The 17,533-nt window shown below is 46.9% G+C and overlaps 1 protein-coding gene across 1 annotated transcript in view; it reads left to right on the forward strand.

Annotated features, from left to right (window-relative positions):
• Positions 1-17,533, forward strand: part of ACBD6 (acyl-CoA binding domain containing 6) — a 91,294-nt gene that overhangs the window by 34,132 nt on the left and 39,629 nt on the right. The window contains exons 5-6 of the mRNA XM_075422521.1: positions 4,014-4,119; positions 10,968-11,057. Of these exons, the coding sequence (XP_075278636.1) occupies positions 4,014-4,119; positions 10,968-11,057 (196 nt within the window). The remainder of the gene's footprint in view (positions 1-4,013; positions 4,120-10,967; positions 11,058-17,533) is intronic.

Below are 17,533 nucleotides of genomic sequence, written 5' to 3' on the forward strand. Positions count from 1 at the left end.
TGTCAACATGGATAGAAAAGTCGGCGATAGTATCTGCTGGGTTTTTTTTGTTTTGTTTTGTTTTAAAGGAGGCATCAGGGTCAGAAGAATGGTTTAAAGCTTGACAAAAAAATGCAGAGCAGAAAGGCAAAATTTCCCAAAACCCTATCTTCAGGTGGGGAAAATTGCTGTTCTGGATTAATTCCATTGTGGAGACTTCTGAAAGAAAAGTGTTTTTTTGGAAGGGGGATATATAGAGCATTTGCAGAGGTGGTTATTCCAGAAAAGCTAAATCATATCCAATTAGCTGTGTCAGGTCATTTCCCTCTTACAGACAGTAATGTCCTCGGGAAAGGACTGCAGAAGGCTGGAGGCTGCAGGTAGGAAGGCTGCCTGGTAGGAACGCTGCCTGGTTTTGGTGTGTCGGTGTCAGCATGCCCTCTCCCCGCTGGGGCAGACCCCGCGGCACGCTCCCCATGGAGCACGGCTGGGTGCTTCGTCACTGCCGGGTACTCCCTGGTACCCCCCGTGCTGCCGCCCGTGGCAATGCTGTGCCCAGGCTGCTGTCACTGCCAGGGACGGAGGGCACAGCCTGAGCTCATGGTTGTGACATGGGAAATCACCGAGGAGTAACTCGGGAGGGTTGTGGACTTCTCTAGCGAGGAGAGACCAGGCTCTGCTTTGGCGTTACGGAAGAAAGAGTGGTCTGTAATAATTGGAGCACGCGTGGCGGTGCGATGGGGAGAGAGCTGCTGGAACCAAGCTGCTGTACGGCGTCGGCTGCAGCACAACTTCACCCAAAAGGCCGCTTTCACCAGCCAAGAGCGCGTTTGAGAGTTTGGACTAACAAGGTGGGACTGGAGAGACTTCCCAGCATATCAAATCGGCCCTTGTTAGTGGGGGTAGGCATGTCTCATAACCTCCATCATGAGTCTGTCAAGCTCCATCTCAAGCAATATAAGCCTTTGGCTTTTCTAACGCCACCGTGAGATTCTTTTTTTCCCCGGAATGCAAAGTAATTGTGTCTAAAGCAGGCAGTGATCTGTTTCTCAGGAGCTTGTGTGTAGTGGGCAGACCAGACCTCCAGTGAATAGTTAGAGACTGGCGAAGAAATTGGAAGACTTGTGTGATGTCCCTAGGGCCTATACACGGGTGTGAAATCTTGCGTGGCACCAAGCTTGTCGCTGGAAAGGTGCAGCTCAGTTGTTGGAAAGGACTGCCTGCGTGCAAAGAGTAGGGGCGACGCGCAGGAGAATGGTCAAGGAGCAAGGTGAGAGAACTGAGAGGAACTGACTTCAGAGAAAGCAGCCCTTTGCTGCAGGAGCTGGGGATCAGCACTTTTCCCTGCATTTTACTGGCACTGAGAAAGGAGAAAGATGCTGCAGGGCAGAAGAACAGAGTGCAACTTAGTAAGCTAGATGTGTAGTAAGAAGTCAAAGTTGTGTCGTGGATCTCTGCCTGTCCTAATGGGAGCAGGGAAAATGATCTCAGTGACACTGCTGTTTTCATTTTTGTTGGGACTACAGGTTGAAGAACATCACTTTTAATTTGTGACCCATTGCTTAGAAATGCAAATAACATTTACATTTTACTTTTTCTTACTCTTGATGAGCCTGAGAGATTGAAGAGCAGTGCAGATGATCAGCAGGAGTACTGTTGCCTTTTAGCACCAGGCGATCAGCTCTCAAACTGCCCCGTGGCGTTGCAGAGGCCGTTCTCTCCTGCCCAAAAGGCCCACAGCAGAATGACCTCCATCCTGGGTCGGACTTGCTCCAGCAACCTCCATTTTTATGAGGGATTTCCTTTGAGGCTGTCAGGTCTGAGTTTTGCTGAACATCCAGACTGTCTTAAGTTAAGGTGATTGAAAACTGAGGATGTCATGAGAGGCAACTACTTCGTGATTAGCTCTCGTGAAGCTGCCAAGTCCCATAGCAACACTCATGGGTTCATTTGAGCCATAGTTTTCACGTGGAAACTAGAAAGACAGGGTAGTATGTGGGCTTTTGGTTTACTTCTAGAAAACCAATGACCTCTTTTCTTTAGTCCTTGCTAGCATAAGTACACAGAATCACAGAATGTTCGGGGCTGGAAGGGACCTCTGTGGGTCATCCAGCCCAACCCCCTGCCGAAGCAGGGTCACCCAGAGCAGGCTGCAAAGCACCGCGTCCAGGCGGGTCTTGAATATCTCCAGAGAAGGAGACTCCACAACCTCCCTGGGCAACCTATGCCAGGGCTCTGTCACCCTCAGAGGGAAGAAGTTCTTCCTCATCTTCAGCTGGAACTTCCTCGGCTTCAGTTTGTGCCCATTGCCCCTTGTCCTGTCGCTGGGCACCACTGAAAAGAGTCTGGCCCCGTCCTCCTGACACCCACCCTGCAGATATTTATAAGCATTTCTAAGGTCCCCTCTCAGCCTTCTCTTCTCCAGGCTGAACAAGCCCAGCTCCCTCAGCCTTTTCTCGTAGGAGAGATGCTCCAGTCCCCTCATCATCCTCGTAGCCCTTTTACTACATTACTAACTACACCTGCTAACATACACGGTTGTATCAATGTATCTATACCTAAAGATGTTACTGTAAAGGTGCCTCATGGTGGTATGGCAGAGACCCCTTTCTGTAGAAAAACGGGCTGTGTGGGAGGAAGTAACTTTCCACTGGCGTACCAGCATGGACGGCAGGAGAGTTGTACTTTCTCGGCAATATTGGTGTCAGTAACTTCCAATCATTAGATACGTGAGTGCAGATTTATACAGCAAGATAAAAATGTCTTGGCTCTGCTCTGTCCCTTTGCTAAACATTCCTAACGTTTGCTTTTTTAACTGCCATGAAGCCCTGTAGCTCCAGTTGCTCGTACAGAGCTCTTCTGTTGTGTTTTAAGGATCTGTGAAAGGCCTTACCTTCGTTAGAGGTTCTGTTTGGTTGGCTGGTGAGAGCAGAATTTTTACCACGTTTGAAGCTAGGGGATTGCTTTTAGCTCTAGAAGAAGCTGTAGGTGTAACTCAGGCACCTGTGACACCACAACTTGATCTTCCTCCCTGCAAGCAGCCCTGTGCGAGCGCGCTGGAGTCCTGGAGCAGACAGTGCTGGTCCCTCTGCGTACGCCAGCCTGCTGCTCTCAGCAGAGATCTCTGTCAGGCTTTGTCTTCGCACTGTCAACGCAAGAAGGAGGGAGTGCAGTTGGGTCATGTGCAGGCTGGTAAATAAAAAAGTGAAAACCAAGCCCTCTGGTCAGATTCCAAGACACACACCAAAAGTTTCGCCAATCCCTGGACAATTATTTACCACAGAGTACCCAGTAATAGCAGGCACCTGTTTTAAAGCCACCAAAAGAAAGTACTTGCCCACTGTTCACTCCTCTACACAGAGAATATGAAGTTGTAGAGCTCGTTCTTTAGAAAGGCCAAGAGTATGAATGGGTTAAAGAGCAGAACAGAGTGGAAAAAGGACATGGAAAAGGCTGATAAATATGCTCATCTGGATGCAGCCCCTAGCCACAGAAATGCTCAAGCCGCAGAGTTTCTGAAGCTGGGAGGATCCAGCCGGGGACAGATCGCTTTGCATGTGTCCCGTTTCTATTGCTTTTTCCTCCAAGCCACTGTTAGCAGCCACCGTCTGAGATGGATGGCATCAGAAGGGTCTTTGGTCTGACCCAGAAGGGGCTGTTACAAGTTTGTATAGCAGGGAGAAGAGCAGCTTTAGCCTTTCGTTTTCTGTGGGATTGCAGTGATTTATACCAGGGCTTCAACGTGTTTTATGCTGGCTAACTTTATAGACTTCTCATGCCAGTTGACAGGAGTATGCTGACTTTTGTCCTGGCATAATATTGTTAAAAACAGCCTTTGTTTTCTAGGGAGCAGGATCTTCTGTCTGTTAACTTGGGAAAAAACCATATTATTCTGCTTGTGCAATATTAGGTGTCTGTTTCAGTCCAGTGATAGTACTGAAATGTCTGTAGCAAAGGTAGAACGTATGATTGTGCATGTGGCCTTTGTGTTGTGCAGTAACACACTGCTTGTTTTACTTTTGTTTCCTGAATAGGGAAGAGGACAAGAACATTTTTGATTACTGCAGAGAAAACAACATTGACTATGTAACCAAAGCCATTCGATCAAAAAAAGTGGATGTGAATGTCACAGATGAGGAGGTATGGAGAGAAAGATAAAGACCATCAAACTTTGAACTGTTTGATGTATTAATTCAGTGCTGCTCCTTTTCAAAATTCCCCGGTTAATATTGTTATAACAAGGTACTACAACAGTCGGGCAAGCACTTGGTCATTGAGAAGAGGGATAATCTGTTTGAAAATAGTTTTCCACTGTATTTCTGGTAGTGTGGGTGTGCTAAATATGATGCTGTAGCATATCAGAAACTTACTTTCTGTGTTATTTTCAGCAACGCCAGCAGCCACTTGCAGAATAAGATCTTCAGAATACGCCCCTTTCCCCACATGGTATGCTAAATATGGTCAGATAGAAGTAGGAAGTGAGGGAAATGGCTTGTTTGACCGGTGAGCTCTGTTCATGAGTGAAGTGGGATTTCTGCCCTGCCATCTGCTTTTTCATCATTCCCAGGTGGAGGGCAAATGGGTGATGCTGGCTTTACAGCTTCACAAATGCAGTGGCATCATTCAGTCTCTCCCTGCTCGTCAGACTTAAAACACTGTTTCCCTATTTAGGGAGATAATGCAGGCATTGCTGGAAAATTCAAGAAAAAGAGAAGTGTGTAAAATTGTGAGTTGGCTCGATCCTTTTCTTGGTAAGAGTGAACACCCGGTGTGGAGAGCGTCCTGTTCATCCTTCAGCAAACGCAGCGGTACCAGCTTCGTGGCCTTGGCTTCGGTGCTTGCATGCTGCCACCTAGCCCTGCTCCTGCTCCGGCAGGTGCACAGCTACTTTTGCCCGCCGCTCTCCAGCACATTGTGTTTCGGTGAACAGATGAAGTGCTTACACATTCATAGACTGAGACGCCACAAATTCAGTTGGGTTCTCCTGTAGCTCTAAGCAGATTTCTGCCCTCTGAGCCATGACAACCCTGGCTGGGGCTTTGAATGCTGATGGCAGGGCCTTTTATTATTAATCGGGAATTCATGTGAATTAATTTTCGGAGGAGAGGAGGGAGGGTGTTCACAATCAGGGTTGGAATTTCACATCATAAATCCAATGAACTGAAACTGTCATGTGCCACACGGTCGCTGCGACAGTGCTGTTACTGAGCTCCATCCCTCCTTCTGCCGAGCACAGGTTACAGAAGTGAATGTCCAGGGCAGTCCCACAGAACACGGCTGCAGTCCTTTCATTAGTAAAAGCTCATTTTTTGGGATCACACATTTGCAGTAGGTGTATAAAAACATCACATTAGCAGTGCTTCATTTTCACTGGCAAGATGCTCTGTCATAGTTAGCAGCTTTCAGAAGCTCGTATGTTCCTTTGTGTTCAAGCAACAAATGTGCTTGTTTTCAGCCAAAGAAACTTTGTTTTTTTAAAAAATCAAAACGTTTGGGGAAAGGTGGATGAAATATTTTGGTGCTCTAACAATGTAAATGTTTAGAGCCAGATCTGAAAACCGCCAGGTGACACCCTCTTTGGGAGTTGTCCATAGTCTGATGTAAGAGAAAACCTGTTTCTGAACTAATGGGCATCAGCATGTGTCTGTTGCAGGGTATGGAATTGCTTCAGCACAGTAAGAGCTAAAAACCCTGCCTACCTGTGAAGGGCTCGTGGCAAAATTCGCACTGGTGCAAAATTCCCCCAGAGATGACATTCTTGCAGTCTCAGTGATTTGGCTTACCCCAGCAAGTGCTGGCTTCCTTAGGCTTGACTCTGACTGGTCCGAAAAAAAAATCAGCGCAAAGTTTCTTTGGCTGAAAACAAGCACATTTGCATCTTGCCAGTGAATCTGAAAGAAACACTTATTTCATGTTGTGTTAAGGAGCTGAAACCATTAGCAGTGTTGTTGCGTATCCAAACGTGTTCTTCACAGGCTGGAGGGTAGCTTATTTTCCAATATCATGCAGGTTGATTGAAGTTTTAGAACCCAATTTAGACTAGAGATAACCCAGGGCGAGCCTTTGGTAGAGTTAAGTGTATGCAAGCATAATCTTGTCATTTTTATGAACTATTTTAGTGTTACTGTATAAATACATCCTGCCATATCCAAAAGATGCCTCTCCTAGCCCTCTGAACATAACTCACGCTGTCAGTCCTTTGATTTAAATGCATATAAATTTCAAATGGCAGCAGGGATACATACGAGGAGTGAACTGGTTATGGAACAAAATCTGCTGGAGCACCAGCCAGTCCTGCGCTGAGCTGCAAGGACACGAGGCTCAGCCTTTCCTTGTACAAAAAGACTTGACTGAGGATGTAAGGTGTTTAGATTTTATTTCAGTGTGATATCTAATTGTACCCCCTCGCTTTGTGCAAACCTGAAATGAGCTAGCCAAAGGAGAAAAGAAACCAAGAGGGAAAACGTAAAGTGGGGACGAGCAACTTCCTCGAAGCAGAAGGATTTCAGGAAGGGCAGTAGGAGTCTCCGAGGTTTAGACAGATGCACTTGGCAACTTCCAAAGCATAAGCAGCCTTCTCCCTGCAAGAAATAAAACCCTTCATGTACAGCATACAAGCCAGCATACCTGCTAACAGGTTGGATGTAATAAACTTCAATTTAGAATTAAACAAAGAATCTAATGACAGTAATCATGTCCGAGCTTCCATTTACAGTATCTAAATTGCCCGGAGTTCAACAGAATAGCTTGGATGCACTTAGAAGAAGTAGCACAGACTGAAAAAAACCCCACTGTTTCTCTTATGTATGTCAGCAGGACTAATGAAATAAGAAATGGTCTGTGGCTGTGAAGTCGCCACAGGCACGTCCTGGTAGTGGGGAGTGCTTGCTGCCTTTTTGAGAACAATATTTCTGAGAATTTTAACAACCCAGAAGCTGCTCACAGGCGTAGATGAGTTGCTTTTGTAATTTGTGCCAAGGGCTGCGGAGGTTGTAGATAGTGAATTTTTTTTTTTATCGTTGGAGAAATTCCAGTAAACAAACGTGTTACCTGTGAGCAGTATTTAAGCCTTTGCCAAAACTTTAATGAAAGGCATCTGAAATGACTCTCGCTCAGTCCGCGATCCTCGTGCTTTTGAGACAGCAAGTGCCAAACTGGTGCCAGCGTGCCAAGGGAAAGACAGGGGAGAAAGAATGGGTTGGAAGAAGGATTGTATACTTCTGGATTTGCAGGCTTACTCCCATTGGAAAAACTTCCCCAAATGTTTCGGAGCTCTGAAAGCAGTTGACTTCCAACTGGAGTTGGAGGTTTACCTGTTGGGTTGCAACAACGGCCCTTCGCTTCCATTTGCTGTTTTTGCTATCACGGGGGGATGCAGCCATTCTATACATATATCTCTTCTTAATTACCGGTAATAAAACATTAGCCTCAAGTTAGTGGCTTTCAGGGCTCTACAGCCATTACGGCTGCAAACAGCGTGCCTAGAAGTATAGCTTAATGGTGTAGCGCATCCATTCCGTTTGGCTTTGTTCTCCTCTTTCTCTGCACTGGCTAATGGATGGGAAAATCATTCCCATCCGTTTGTCTGCTGAGGCTCGGTGCATCTGAGACAAATCCCTGTCCTGTGCTTTGTTTGTGAACACCCTGTGACTTGGAGCTGAGCAAAATTGATGTGCTGTTGGCTTGAGAAACTGCTGCAGGAGCTGGCCAAGCTGGCAGCAGTTAGCCAAGCAAAGCACAGAAGATTTAAGAGGCAGGGTTAGTGCACTGGGGCTATTTTTATGCTTTTTTATTATTATTATTAAATACTTCAAAGGCAAGGGAAAATGCATCCTCTCAAGTAACTTGTGCAGCGACTGCTGTGTGTTTGAATTGCAGGGAGGGAGTACCTTGATGTTTGATTGCGTTTAGTCAAGACCTCGCTACTGCAGTGCTTTCCGATGCGAAATGATTCCAGTTGCTTGGAGTCTGTCGCTGCTCCTTGGAATAGTCGTACGGGAAGCGCTCTGGGAGAGCCCAGGCTGTGGCTCCAAAGATTTCTGCCATGGCACTCAAGCACACAAACGCGTGTTGTATGCGGATGTAACGCAGCAGCTGTGCAAACTAAAGAATTTTTCAACATACGGAGGTGATATCCGTGCTATACGAGGAGCTGGATTGTACAGTCAGTTGAAGTTTGTCTTATTGCTGAGGTTTGTTTTAAGGAAGACATGGGCAACAAGTGGACTTGTAGCTGTATAGCTGCCGAAGTACATAAGCTAGAACCCCTGAGCGGTTTAGTTTGCCTGACACTATGCAAACAGTAGGGAATATTGTCTTGTTTTAAATGCAGGTTTCTTAGTAATGCTCCTTATTATACAGTAAATAGGTGGAGATTCTTCTGCAGGTGTTTCTATATCCCCATCAAATGGCGTGCTCCTGCACAGACGGTCTCCAAGGGCCCTTACGCCCTGTGTTTAGGGCGCAGCATGCTGCAAGGATGCAGACGTTTCTTGGGTGGAACGTGTCAGCTTTTAATGGTGCACAATTACAATGCAGAGCCATTTAAGGCACTAATTGGAAAATATTGTATCCATTTAGAATTGCAGAGAAAATATATAGGTAAGCAGAGTGTAATTACCCAAAGTGGAATTGGCCCAAGACTTGAAATCCATACTCCTGCAAGTAGCACAAGGAGATTTTTAATGACTGTAGGTGACCAGGCTTCAGTTTCTTGTCTTGTTCGAAAGGCAGCGTTTGCAGCAGACCCAGCCTGCCAGTGTCACGGGAAGGGACCGGCTGTGCGGTGCTGCGGTACCCCTGAGCTTGCGGATCTGGCAGCGCGGTTGCTCCCGAACTGTTGGTTTTCCTTTGTTGGCCTCGGCCAAGTTCAGCACTGATAAAAGGAGATTCTGCTTGTCCGGAGACAGATGCAAACCAACATAGTAAAGCTGCTGATCCGTAACGTGAATTTTGATATCAAGGATAGAAGTGCTTTCATTTTGTTCTGTAATTGCACAATAATTACACTTGCGTAACTACAATATTATTCCTCTACACATATATAAAGAAAGTGAAATCATCTGTTGAAGTATTTATTGCTATTGTGTGTATTGCAGATAGTGCATCTTTCTTTGGAGGTAAACATCTGTGGCACAAAAAAAGTTGGTATTTGTCCAACTGAAATCCAAAGTCTTAAGTAATTACCAGTCCAGACAAGAGTTAAGGATGCTAAACATGAATTAAAGATTTTTCCCATGTTTACCAATTGTTTTAAATTGTACTCTTTCCCTCTTTTAGACTTCGATAGTGGAATTGAGTGCAAGAACATCAATCATTAAATGGCCTGTGGATGTCATCAGTGCTTCCATAGAAAGCCATTGTCAGAAAATTCATTCTAATTCAAGGTTAATTAGTGTAACATTAAAATTATGTGTTACAAAAATTAATTACTCACTGGGTCAAAAAACGTGTTAAAAAGCTTACTGCTTAGTGTCTGAGATGGCGTTTCCTTCCTCCAGGCCCTGTCCTACCCCGGCTGCCCTGCCCAAGCGTACCCAGCAGAAGCCGCCTGAGCTTCGGTCGCAGGTGCCTTCTGCCCCTCCTGCTGTCTTGGCACCGTGGTTGGGAAATTTGGCTCACGGTTCCCATTAGCAGAGAAATGAGTTGCTCACCTTGTTCCCCACTGCTCCGCCGAGAGATTTATAACCAGGCATGCGCTAATTTAACCGATTTCATCTGTGAAGGTCTGCAGCTGTTTTGTGTAGCGTACTGGAAAACACGGGGCAGTCTGACGGTGCCGCAGCTCCAGGGGTGGTTTCTTGGTTATCTGCAGGGTGATTTCCAAGGAATCCCCTGCAAGTGTGCCACGTGCTTTCCTAAAGCAGGAGAGACTGATACCAACAGCAAGGTGGATTTGCCAACTGTGCGTAGTAAACAAAGAAGAAAACCTCCCGTCTCAAACTACTTGGGGCTGCCTTCCTCTTTGGAGTTACCAATGTATAAAATCTTCCACCGTTCATAGCGAATGTCTTAGAGCTGCTGGTCGAAAGGCTCTGTTACTGCTTTGAATGCATTTGTGTGCTGTAAGAAGACGAGCCCACCGGCCTCGGCACAGGGCTGTTAAAGTGCGTGGCACTGTATCGCAGCTCTGCTGTCACGTCCTGTGGCAGGAGCAAGCGTCACATTTTGCAGGCCTGGCTCTTCTAGCCCACAGTCGGAGCGGAGCCCCTGAATCCAACCCCGAAAGCTTGGCTCACTGCTTCCATAGCTCTATCCGAGGCCAGCTGGGTTTTCGGATATGGGGTCGTAAGCTACTTCGCGTGTCCTTGACGGGCTGGAAGATCTGGGCCCCCATTACATCCCCTCCCATGGGGTCAGAGAGACTTCAGGTGTGCAGGGACTCGTTGGGAGGGGATGGGAAGAAAACTGCGGAGCTTTGGGAGCGGCTGGAGGCATGGATGGCAGCAACAACCTGCATGGCAGTGCCGAGAAGGGAACGGTCGTGGGTGATGCCTGCCCAGACACCCAGTTTTAATCTTCTGTTGCAGCAGAGGCAGGGCCCATGGGCTGAGCGTTGCCAGAGGAAAGGGCGTCTGGGGACTTGGCGGCCGGGTGGCTTAGGCGGTGTTGAAAATCTTACCCTTACTGTGGAAGTCGTTGCTCCCAGAAAAAATCCCACATCTATATAGGAAAACAAATCATGTCATGGCTCCTGCTTTTCGTGCTTTGCTGCTTTTCCCCTCGAAATTTTTTGCTGGCTTACGGGTTTGGTGCTAAATTAATGGAAAGTTGAGCTGTGTGTCACTTTTAACATTTCTACTGTTATTCTGGAAGTCAAAATCAGGAGCAATAGTATGTTACGTACTAATACTAGTGTGGTTTTTTTACAAAGTCTGTGTTAATTTTGTTATTGGTACTCCATTCTTAATAGCAGGACAGTGATTTTTCTGTGCCTTTTTTTTTTTTTTTTGTGGCTGGCTTTATTAATTTTCTCCTGGATATTGCAGGGCCGGGCTCTGCTCCACTGGGCGTGCGACAGGGGACACAAGGAGCTGGTTTCAGTACTGTTACAGCACGCTGCGGATGTGAACGGCCAGGTAAGAAAGGAATAAACAGTTGGATTTGACTGAAGTGTTACGTAGCCTCCTGACCAAATGTTTTGCATGAAACTGAACTCTTCTGAAATTCCATAGCAAGTCCACTCAGGGTACTTATCACAGAGAAGAACATCCAAAAAAGGTAACCTGGTAAAAATAACAGAATTTCATTGCGCGAAAGACATAAGGGGCCTTTTTCAGTTCCTGCTGAAACTTACCCCTGCAGTAAGGTTTTCTGATCACCTGGCTGTGGCTTCCGGTGTGACTTGTGGTGCTGGTGGCAAGAGGGATTTCATGTGGACAAGGTGTCTTGTAGCTTCCCGCATAGAGTGCATGCTCCAGTGTATTTTTTTGTAACACTACACTCTCAGCAGAACTTTGTGGCCTAATGCAAAGAGAATCCCTTTGCCTAGCAGAACAGTATCTGATAAATGCCTGGTTTTGGCAGAGCATGCCACAGGGGTAGGTGATGCTTCAGGTCACGGCGTGGTGGGCATGACAGCTACAGTAGGATATACCCACCTACCCCTTGGTGTTCACCATTTCTAGCACAATTTGACTTGACTGAACATAAAGCAGCTTTTTAGCCGCTGCAGTTTGTAGCGCACGCGTCTGAGCTTGACTGGTAGCAGTTATAGGGTACCTTAACGGAATGCCTGTGAACTGCGCTGGGTCAGCAGCCACTTTGCAAGTGGTTCATTCCAGCCAGCCTGAGCCTGCCTGGGCTCCTGCGTCCACACTCCTGGTTTTGTCACCTTGTTGTAATTAAAGGCTGACCTGTGTAAATGCGATCGTGTTCAGAAATAGTTGTCCAATGTATTTGTGTCAAATCATGATTGACTGCTCTTTACCAGCATGACACTTATTGGCTTTGATCTCCTGCCTAGTTTGGACATAGATCCACCTCTACTGACAAATTTACTATCTCTTACCAGTGAGTTCTTAAGCAGCCTTGCAATAGTCTACTCTGCCCTAGTGAGGCCCCATCTGGAGTACTGCATCCAGTTCTGGGCTCCCCATTTCAAGAAAGATGAGGAGCTACTGGAGTCCAGCGGAGGGCTATGAGGATGGTGAGGGGACTGGAGCATCTCTCCTGTGAGGAAAGGCTGAGGGAGCTGGGCTTGTTCAGCCTGGAGAAGAGAAGGCTGAGAGGGGACCTTAGAAATGGTTATAAACATCTGCAGGGTGGGTGTCAGGAGGGTGGGGCCAGACTCTTTCCAGTGGTGCCCAGTGACAGGACAAGGGGCAATGGGCACAAACTGAAGCAGAGGAAGTTCCGGCTGAAGATGAGGAAGAACTTCTTCCCTCTGAGGGTGATGGAGCCCTGGCACAGGCTGCCCGGGGAGGCTGTGGAGTCTCCTTCTCTGGAGATCTTCAAGACCTGCCTGGACAAGGTCCTGTGCAGCCTGCTCTGGGTGACCCTGCTTCAGCAGGGGGTTGGACTGGGTGACCCACAGAGGTCCCTTCCAACCCCTACCATTGTGTGATTCTGTGAATTTGCAAGAGGTGGACCTTAAGCACAGTTGCAATCTGCAGGCTTGTCAGCAGACCTGTAGCGTTCACAGGCTGCGAATAGCTATGTTGGCATTTACGCACCCCTTAAACTGTTGTAAAAAAGTCTTTCTTGCCCTTGCCTGGGCAGAATTGCTGGAGGGATGGGTGTGAGGAAGTGTGACTCTGCAGCAGCTGGTGAGACACGTATCTTCACGCTTAGACCTCAGGGGTTTCGGTTGTAATGGGTTTTATAGGAGTTTTTCCTTACGTAGAAGAGGGGCAGTGGAGCCAGTGCAGATGGGGGGTTTTGTGTGGCCCACTGTCTGACTAGACCATCTCCTCTGAGTGAGAGCTGGTGAGCGATGTGTCGGATGCCCGTGGGAGCAGCTTTGCCTTGCGATCGGGGAGGCGTTGGATCGGACACCTGCCCATCCCCTTCGCCCTGACCGCCCGGGAGGAGGTTCTGTCTGGGACCCTGTACTGCGCAGCAGTCTGAAATGTCACTTCTCTGTGACGCTTGTCTCGTTTCTCTGGAGGTAAAGTCTGACTCTTGGAAGAAAAGACTGAAGGGAAAGTCATTTTTTCTCTAAGCATTAATTTTCTGTTAAATTCTTCTCTTTTTTTCTTTTTGATGTATTGCACATTTTCTAACCAGATTATTTTTGGCCAATAACAAAAGGTTAATAATAGTCATAAAAAGAAAATCAATCTTTGATTTTATTTTTTTTCCCTCCCCACCAAGGTAATAAAGGAGAATTTTTCATAAAGGTCTCTGTTCACATGTAGGTGTGTTCCCAGAGAAGGCAGACACATTTTTATTCTCAGCCATATATAAATTGCAATAACATTTCAAGACTTTGTGACCTAATGTTTATTTCTCTCTTTTTTTTTTTATTTATTTTGACCTTTACCCTGTAAGAATTCACATCCAAAGCGAGAGCAGAAGGAATTTTAAGAGCAACCAGAAGAAAAACGGAGAGGGAAAACCTCTGGCTTCCTAACAGGCCATAAACACCGCCGCATCTGCTATTATGCATGACCAAACGTGCTACCAGTTAATGGGCAGGCTATAAAGAGCGGTGGGTGAAGTGTGAGGGAATCTCTGGTGAGTTGAATCAGTGTGAGGGAATCTCTGGTGAGCTGAATCGCTGGTGCTGCTATTTTGGAGCGATGCGCTCTCGGCAGAGGTTCCCTTCGCGGGCTCACCTCTGCCAGAGCAGCCTCTGCCATTGCCACCCGCTGCTGAGGTCTGCGGGGGTTTTTCTCTCTCGTTCAGTTTTGCAGCAGTACCCACATGCAGGCAGCGTAAGAGATAAAGAATAAATTAGGGATTATGAGGGTTATGAGCAGGTAGTGAAGGAGAGAAATGTTATAGACCAATTTTTTTTAAAATTGCCTCTGTTTTAGTATGCTTCTAAAAAGTTAGTCAAACAGCACGACAGATTTATGCTCTCTTCCATTACCTTTTTAATAAATGCTCTTCCATCTTGGCTGTCTTGGAGTGTGCTAAAGGATTTAGCTGCCCTAAGCAGACGGTGACGGTGGTGCTCTGCTAGGTGACCTGGAGCAAGCCATACCAGTTCACTGTGCCTGTAAATGTGCCTTGTGCACTTTTTGCTGCTTTATTTTAGTTATCTTTGCACTATCCATTGTCGAAGCACTTGCAGTCTCTGGATCAAGAGGCTCTGCAAGCATAGAGCTGTTGCTGTGTGTTGTTGAAGAGCTTGGGAGCTTGGAGGAGAGGTCACCTGGCTTCGCTCGTTCCTGTAGCGTGCTCAAAACCGCTTTAATTCTGGGAATAACCACACGCTCCTGGACTGCAGTGGTCCAGCGCCTGTGCTTTTTGTTTTAAACGGTGGTTCCGCGGTTGCAGAAGGGTGGTTCCCTAATGCCACTGAAAAGCTGTGACCATTGAGTGCTCTGATTGTTCATAATTAGCTCTAATAAGACATTTGAAAAGAGGTGGTAATCGATTGCCATGGGCGAGGGGATGCAGAAAGGCAACAGGCTTCTCTACTTTCTTGAAAAGGAGCATTTATGTAATTGAATTACCTAAATCTTCAGAGCCAGAGTGGGTGGTGGTATGGTATTTTGGAGCTCAGCTGGAAACGCTGAGCTTGGGGCTCAGTCTGAAAACAGCCTCCTTCCTCTAGAACTGTTTGCCTAAAGCACAGGCTTTGAATTGGGTGATGAAATGAAAGGAAGGGGAGTAGATTCATAACAGAACAGTTATGAAGGAGCTCAGCAATGTGATTCTAATATCCATTTCTAGCTTGAAAATCTGTGAAGACATGAAGAAGTTGTCCTTGCGGAGGGTGAGCAGCAAAGAATAACCTTTTTATCCCCCCTACGGGGAGAGTTTTTCTTCGCAATGTTTTCTCTGGCCTTGGAAAGGAGGGTCTCTGGGGCTAGGGGAGGCACTGAACGCAAGCCGTGACAAACTGCACCTCAGCTTCGCGCTCCGCTGCGGCTGTGCCATGGCGTCCTCAGCGTTCCCAGAGCAGCGAGCTGGTCTGGTCGGAGACTTCATTTGTCCTCGGTTGTATCTGGTGTAGCAGTGCCAGCATGGAGGAGACAGCAGAGCTCGGCTCCGCTCCTGGAGGTGAGGTGCTGCTCCGCCAGCTTCCAGAGGAGCTCCGTTAGTGCGTTTAGGGGGAATTTTGGGCACAGTACACTGCTGTGAGGTGGAAGAGTGCTCCTGGGGCAGGGTCTAAGTCTGGTCACCTCCTCCTGCGGCTCGAGAAGGAGGATTCTGTGCTCTGTTGCAAAAGCCACACGTGATTGCTCATGCTATGCAGGGTAGGTATACAGATTACTAGTGCTGTTTTACGAAAGGCAAAGAGCGAGGTGGTATGGTAGTTGTCCGATGAGAAAGAGAAGGACAAATAGCATCTCTCATTTGGAACGTGTAGAACAGCAGACTGTAGACTCTCCTCCTGGACCTGCTGCGCCTGCGCTTTGTTCCATTTGTGGGTACTCTTTACTCCAAAAGAATAATCTGTGTGTTCAGGGCGTGCCCTTGGGAATGCATGGGGAGCTGTCCTGGAGCGCTTGCCACAGGTCAGCGTACTCTTGAGAAAGCTTTTCAAGCCTATCTGGCCATGTGAACAACATCTTAAAATAAGTATTGTTAGTTGTAAGTGTAGCTGTATCACTTGGCACACAGGATAATTAAGGCCGATGTATGTATCTGTGTGGCAGAGCAGCTGAGTTAAAATTGTATCTAAAGATTATTTTATGATTTTTAAACTACGTCATTGTGCAGTTCTATTAATCGGCTTGTCAATGTTATGGTAATCATTTGTGTATGCTAAAATTGTACTATAATTATGACTACAAGGATAAAATAAGCTATAACCAATCTTCAGTTTTTATTTGCTGACCTTTCACTTTCCTAGTAAAGCTGCAGATCAGTGTACTGAGACTTGACACCGCTTGTCAGCAAGTTCTCAGTGGTCACCCACAGACCCTCAGGAGTTTGAGAAGGAAACTTGAGACCCAAAGCTGCAAATCATTGAGTTAGGAAATCTCTTGCTAGTATATGTGGATTTTATTTTATTCATTCATAGACACTAGTAACTTCACTGAAAAGCATCTAGTGTCTGTGCTGCCTGCAGAGAGACTTGGTTGTGCTTTGGGGTCAATGTTGTATCTTGTACCAGTTCACACAGAGCTGCACAGCGGGCTGAAGTCTTGCTTGTTAGCATGTGATTGTGAATTAGCTGGATATTCTGCCCCCCCAAAAGACATCTAGAGTAGCAGGAACGTGGTTGCCTCCCCAGCTCGTCTCTTTTCACAGTCCCCTGCCACGCATCTCCAGCAGACAGCCGCTGCCCTCCTCGCTGTTTGCATGCTAACACACTGGTGAGTCAGCCGGCTGCTGGGACCTGGAGTAGCCGTCCCCTTGTAATGCCTTCACTCACGTCCTGCTGGGGGGAAAAAAAAAAGAAAAAATCTTTTCAAATGGAGACAATACAAACATAATAAATGGCAGGGAGGGTTCATCTCCCTCATGACTCAATCCTTCTCAAACAACGTTATTATTGACTGGCCTATTGGTTGCCAAAAAGGAAAATCAATTGTAGCAGAAGTAGTTGCTGGGCCACAGATCATGGTACTAACCCAGCAGAGACAGGCTGATTTTTATCAACTATCCAAAGACTAATTTCCACCATTAGCTAAAAATGAAGTAGAAATTATGGATATGTCGAAGATTGCCAAGATTGGTGGGCTGTTGGTTTTGTTTTATTTGTATGGTTTTTCTGTTTTCCTGCCTGACTCTAAAAGGATTGTGTCTGTATGGGATAAAAAGAAGCAGGGAGAAGTCAGGCCTGCTTGCCTGTCACTGCCTGGGTTTTTGTTTTCTTTTCAGTCTTGTTCTTTTGGATTTCACAGCAAGAAGATGAACTGCTTCAGTCTCTGCATGGGCCTCGTGTTGGAGGAGTTGTGTAGACGTTAAAACTGAAGCTGGGTTCAGCAAACGTGCATCCCTTCCCTGCCTCCCGCACCGATTATACATCATGCCCTCATTTTTCTGTGTGGGAGACAGAGGAAATCAGTGTGGGCATCTTGACTGTTCTGACCGAGGCCCGAAGGCCCCGGGCTGTATCTACACGGCTTTCCCCCTCCCCACAGAACACGTGTGTGTGTCCGCGCAGCCTGCCGCCTTGGCTGCAAGCGGGTCGGTGCAAGCACGCTTGCAGGTGGGGGTGCCAGCTGCCAAAGCACTCTGCCGTTACGACCGTTCTCTGAACCTGGCCGAGATTAAAAAGGAAAATGTCTGAGCCTTGTGCCCTTGCAGTTAATGTCCCTGGTATAAATTTCTCCCTAAATATACTAAAAGCCTGGCTCATAAAGCCGGGAAGGAACCCTGTCCTGGATCTGATGATTGCTGCAGAGGGTTTGGCGTGGTTATGCTCACAGCAAGCAAAGGATGTCGCAGGTACTGCTGGATTGAGCGTCGCTGCGGCAGGAGGGTGCAG

The sequence above is a fragment of the Opisthocomus hoazin genome, chromosome 6, assembly GCF_030867145.1.
Source record: "Opisthocomus hoazin isolate bOpiHoa1 chromosome 6, bOpiHoa1.hap1, whole genome shotgun sequence".
Classification (NCBI taxonomy): domain Eukaryota; kingdom Metazoa; phylum Chordata; class Aves; order Opisthocomiformes; family Opisthocomidae; genus Opisthocomus; species Opisthocomus hoazin.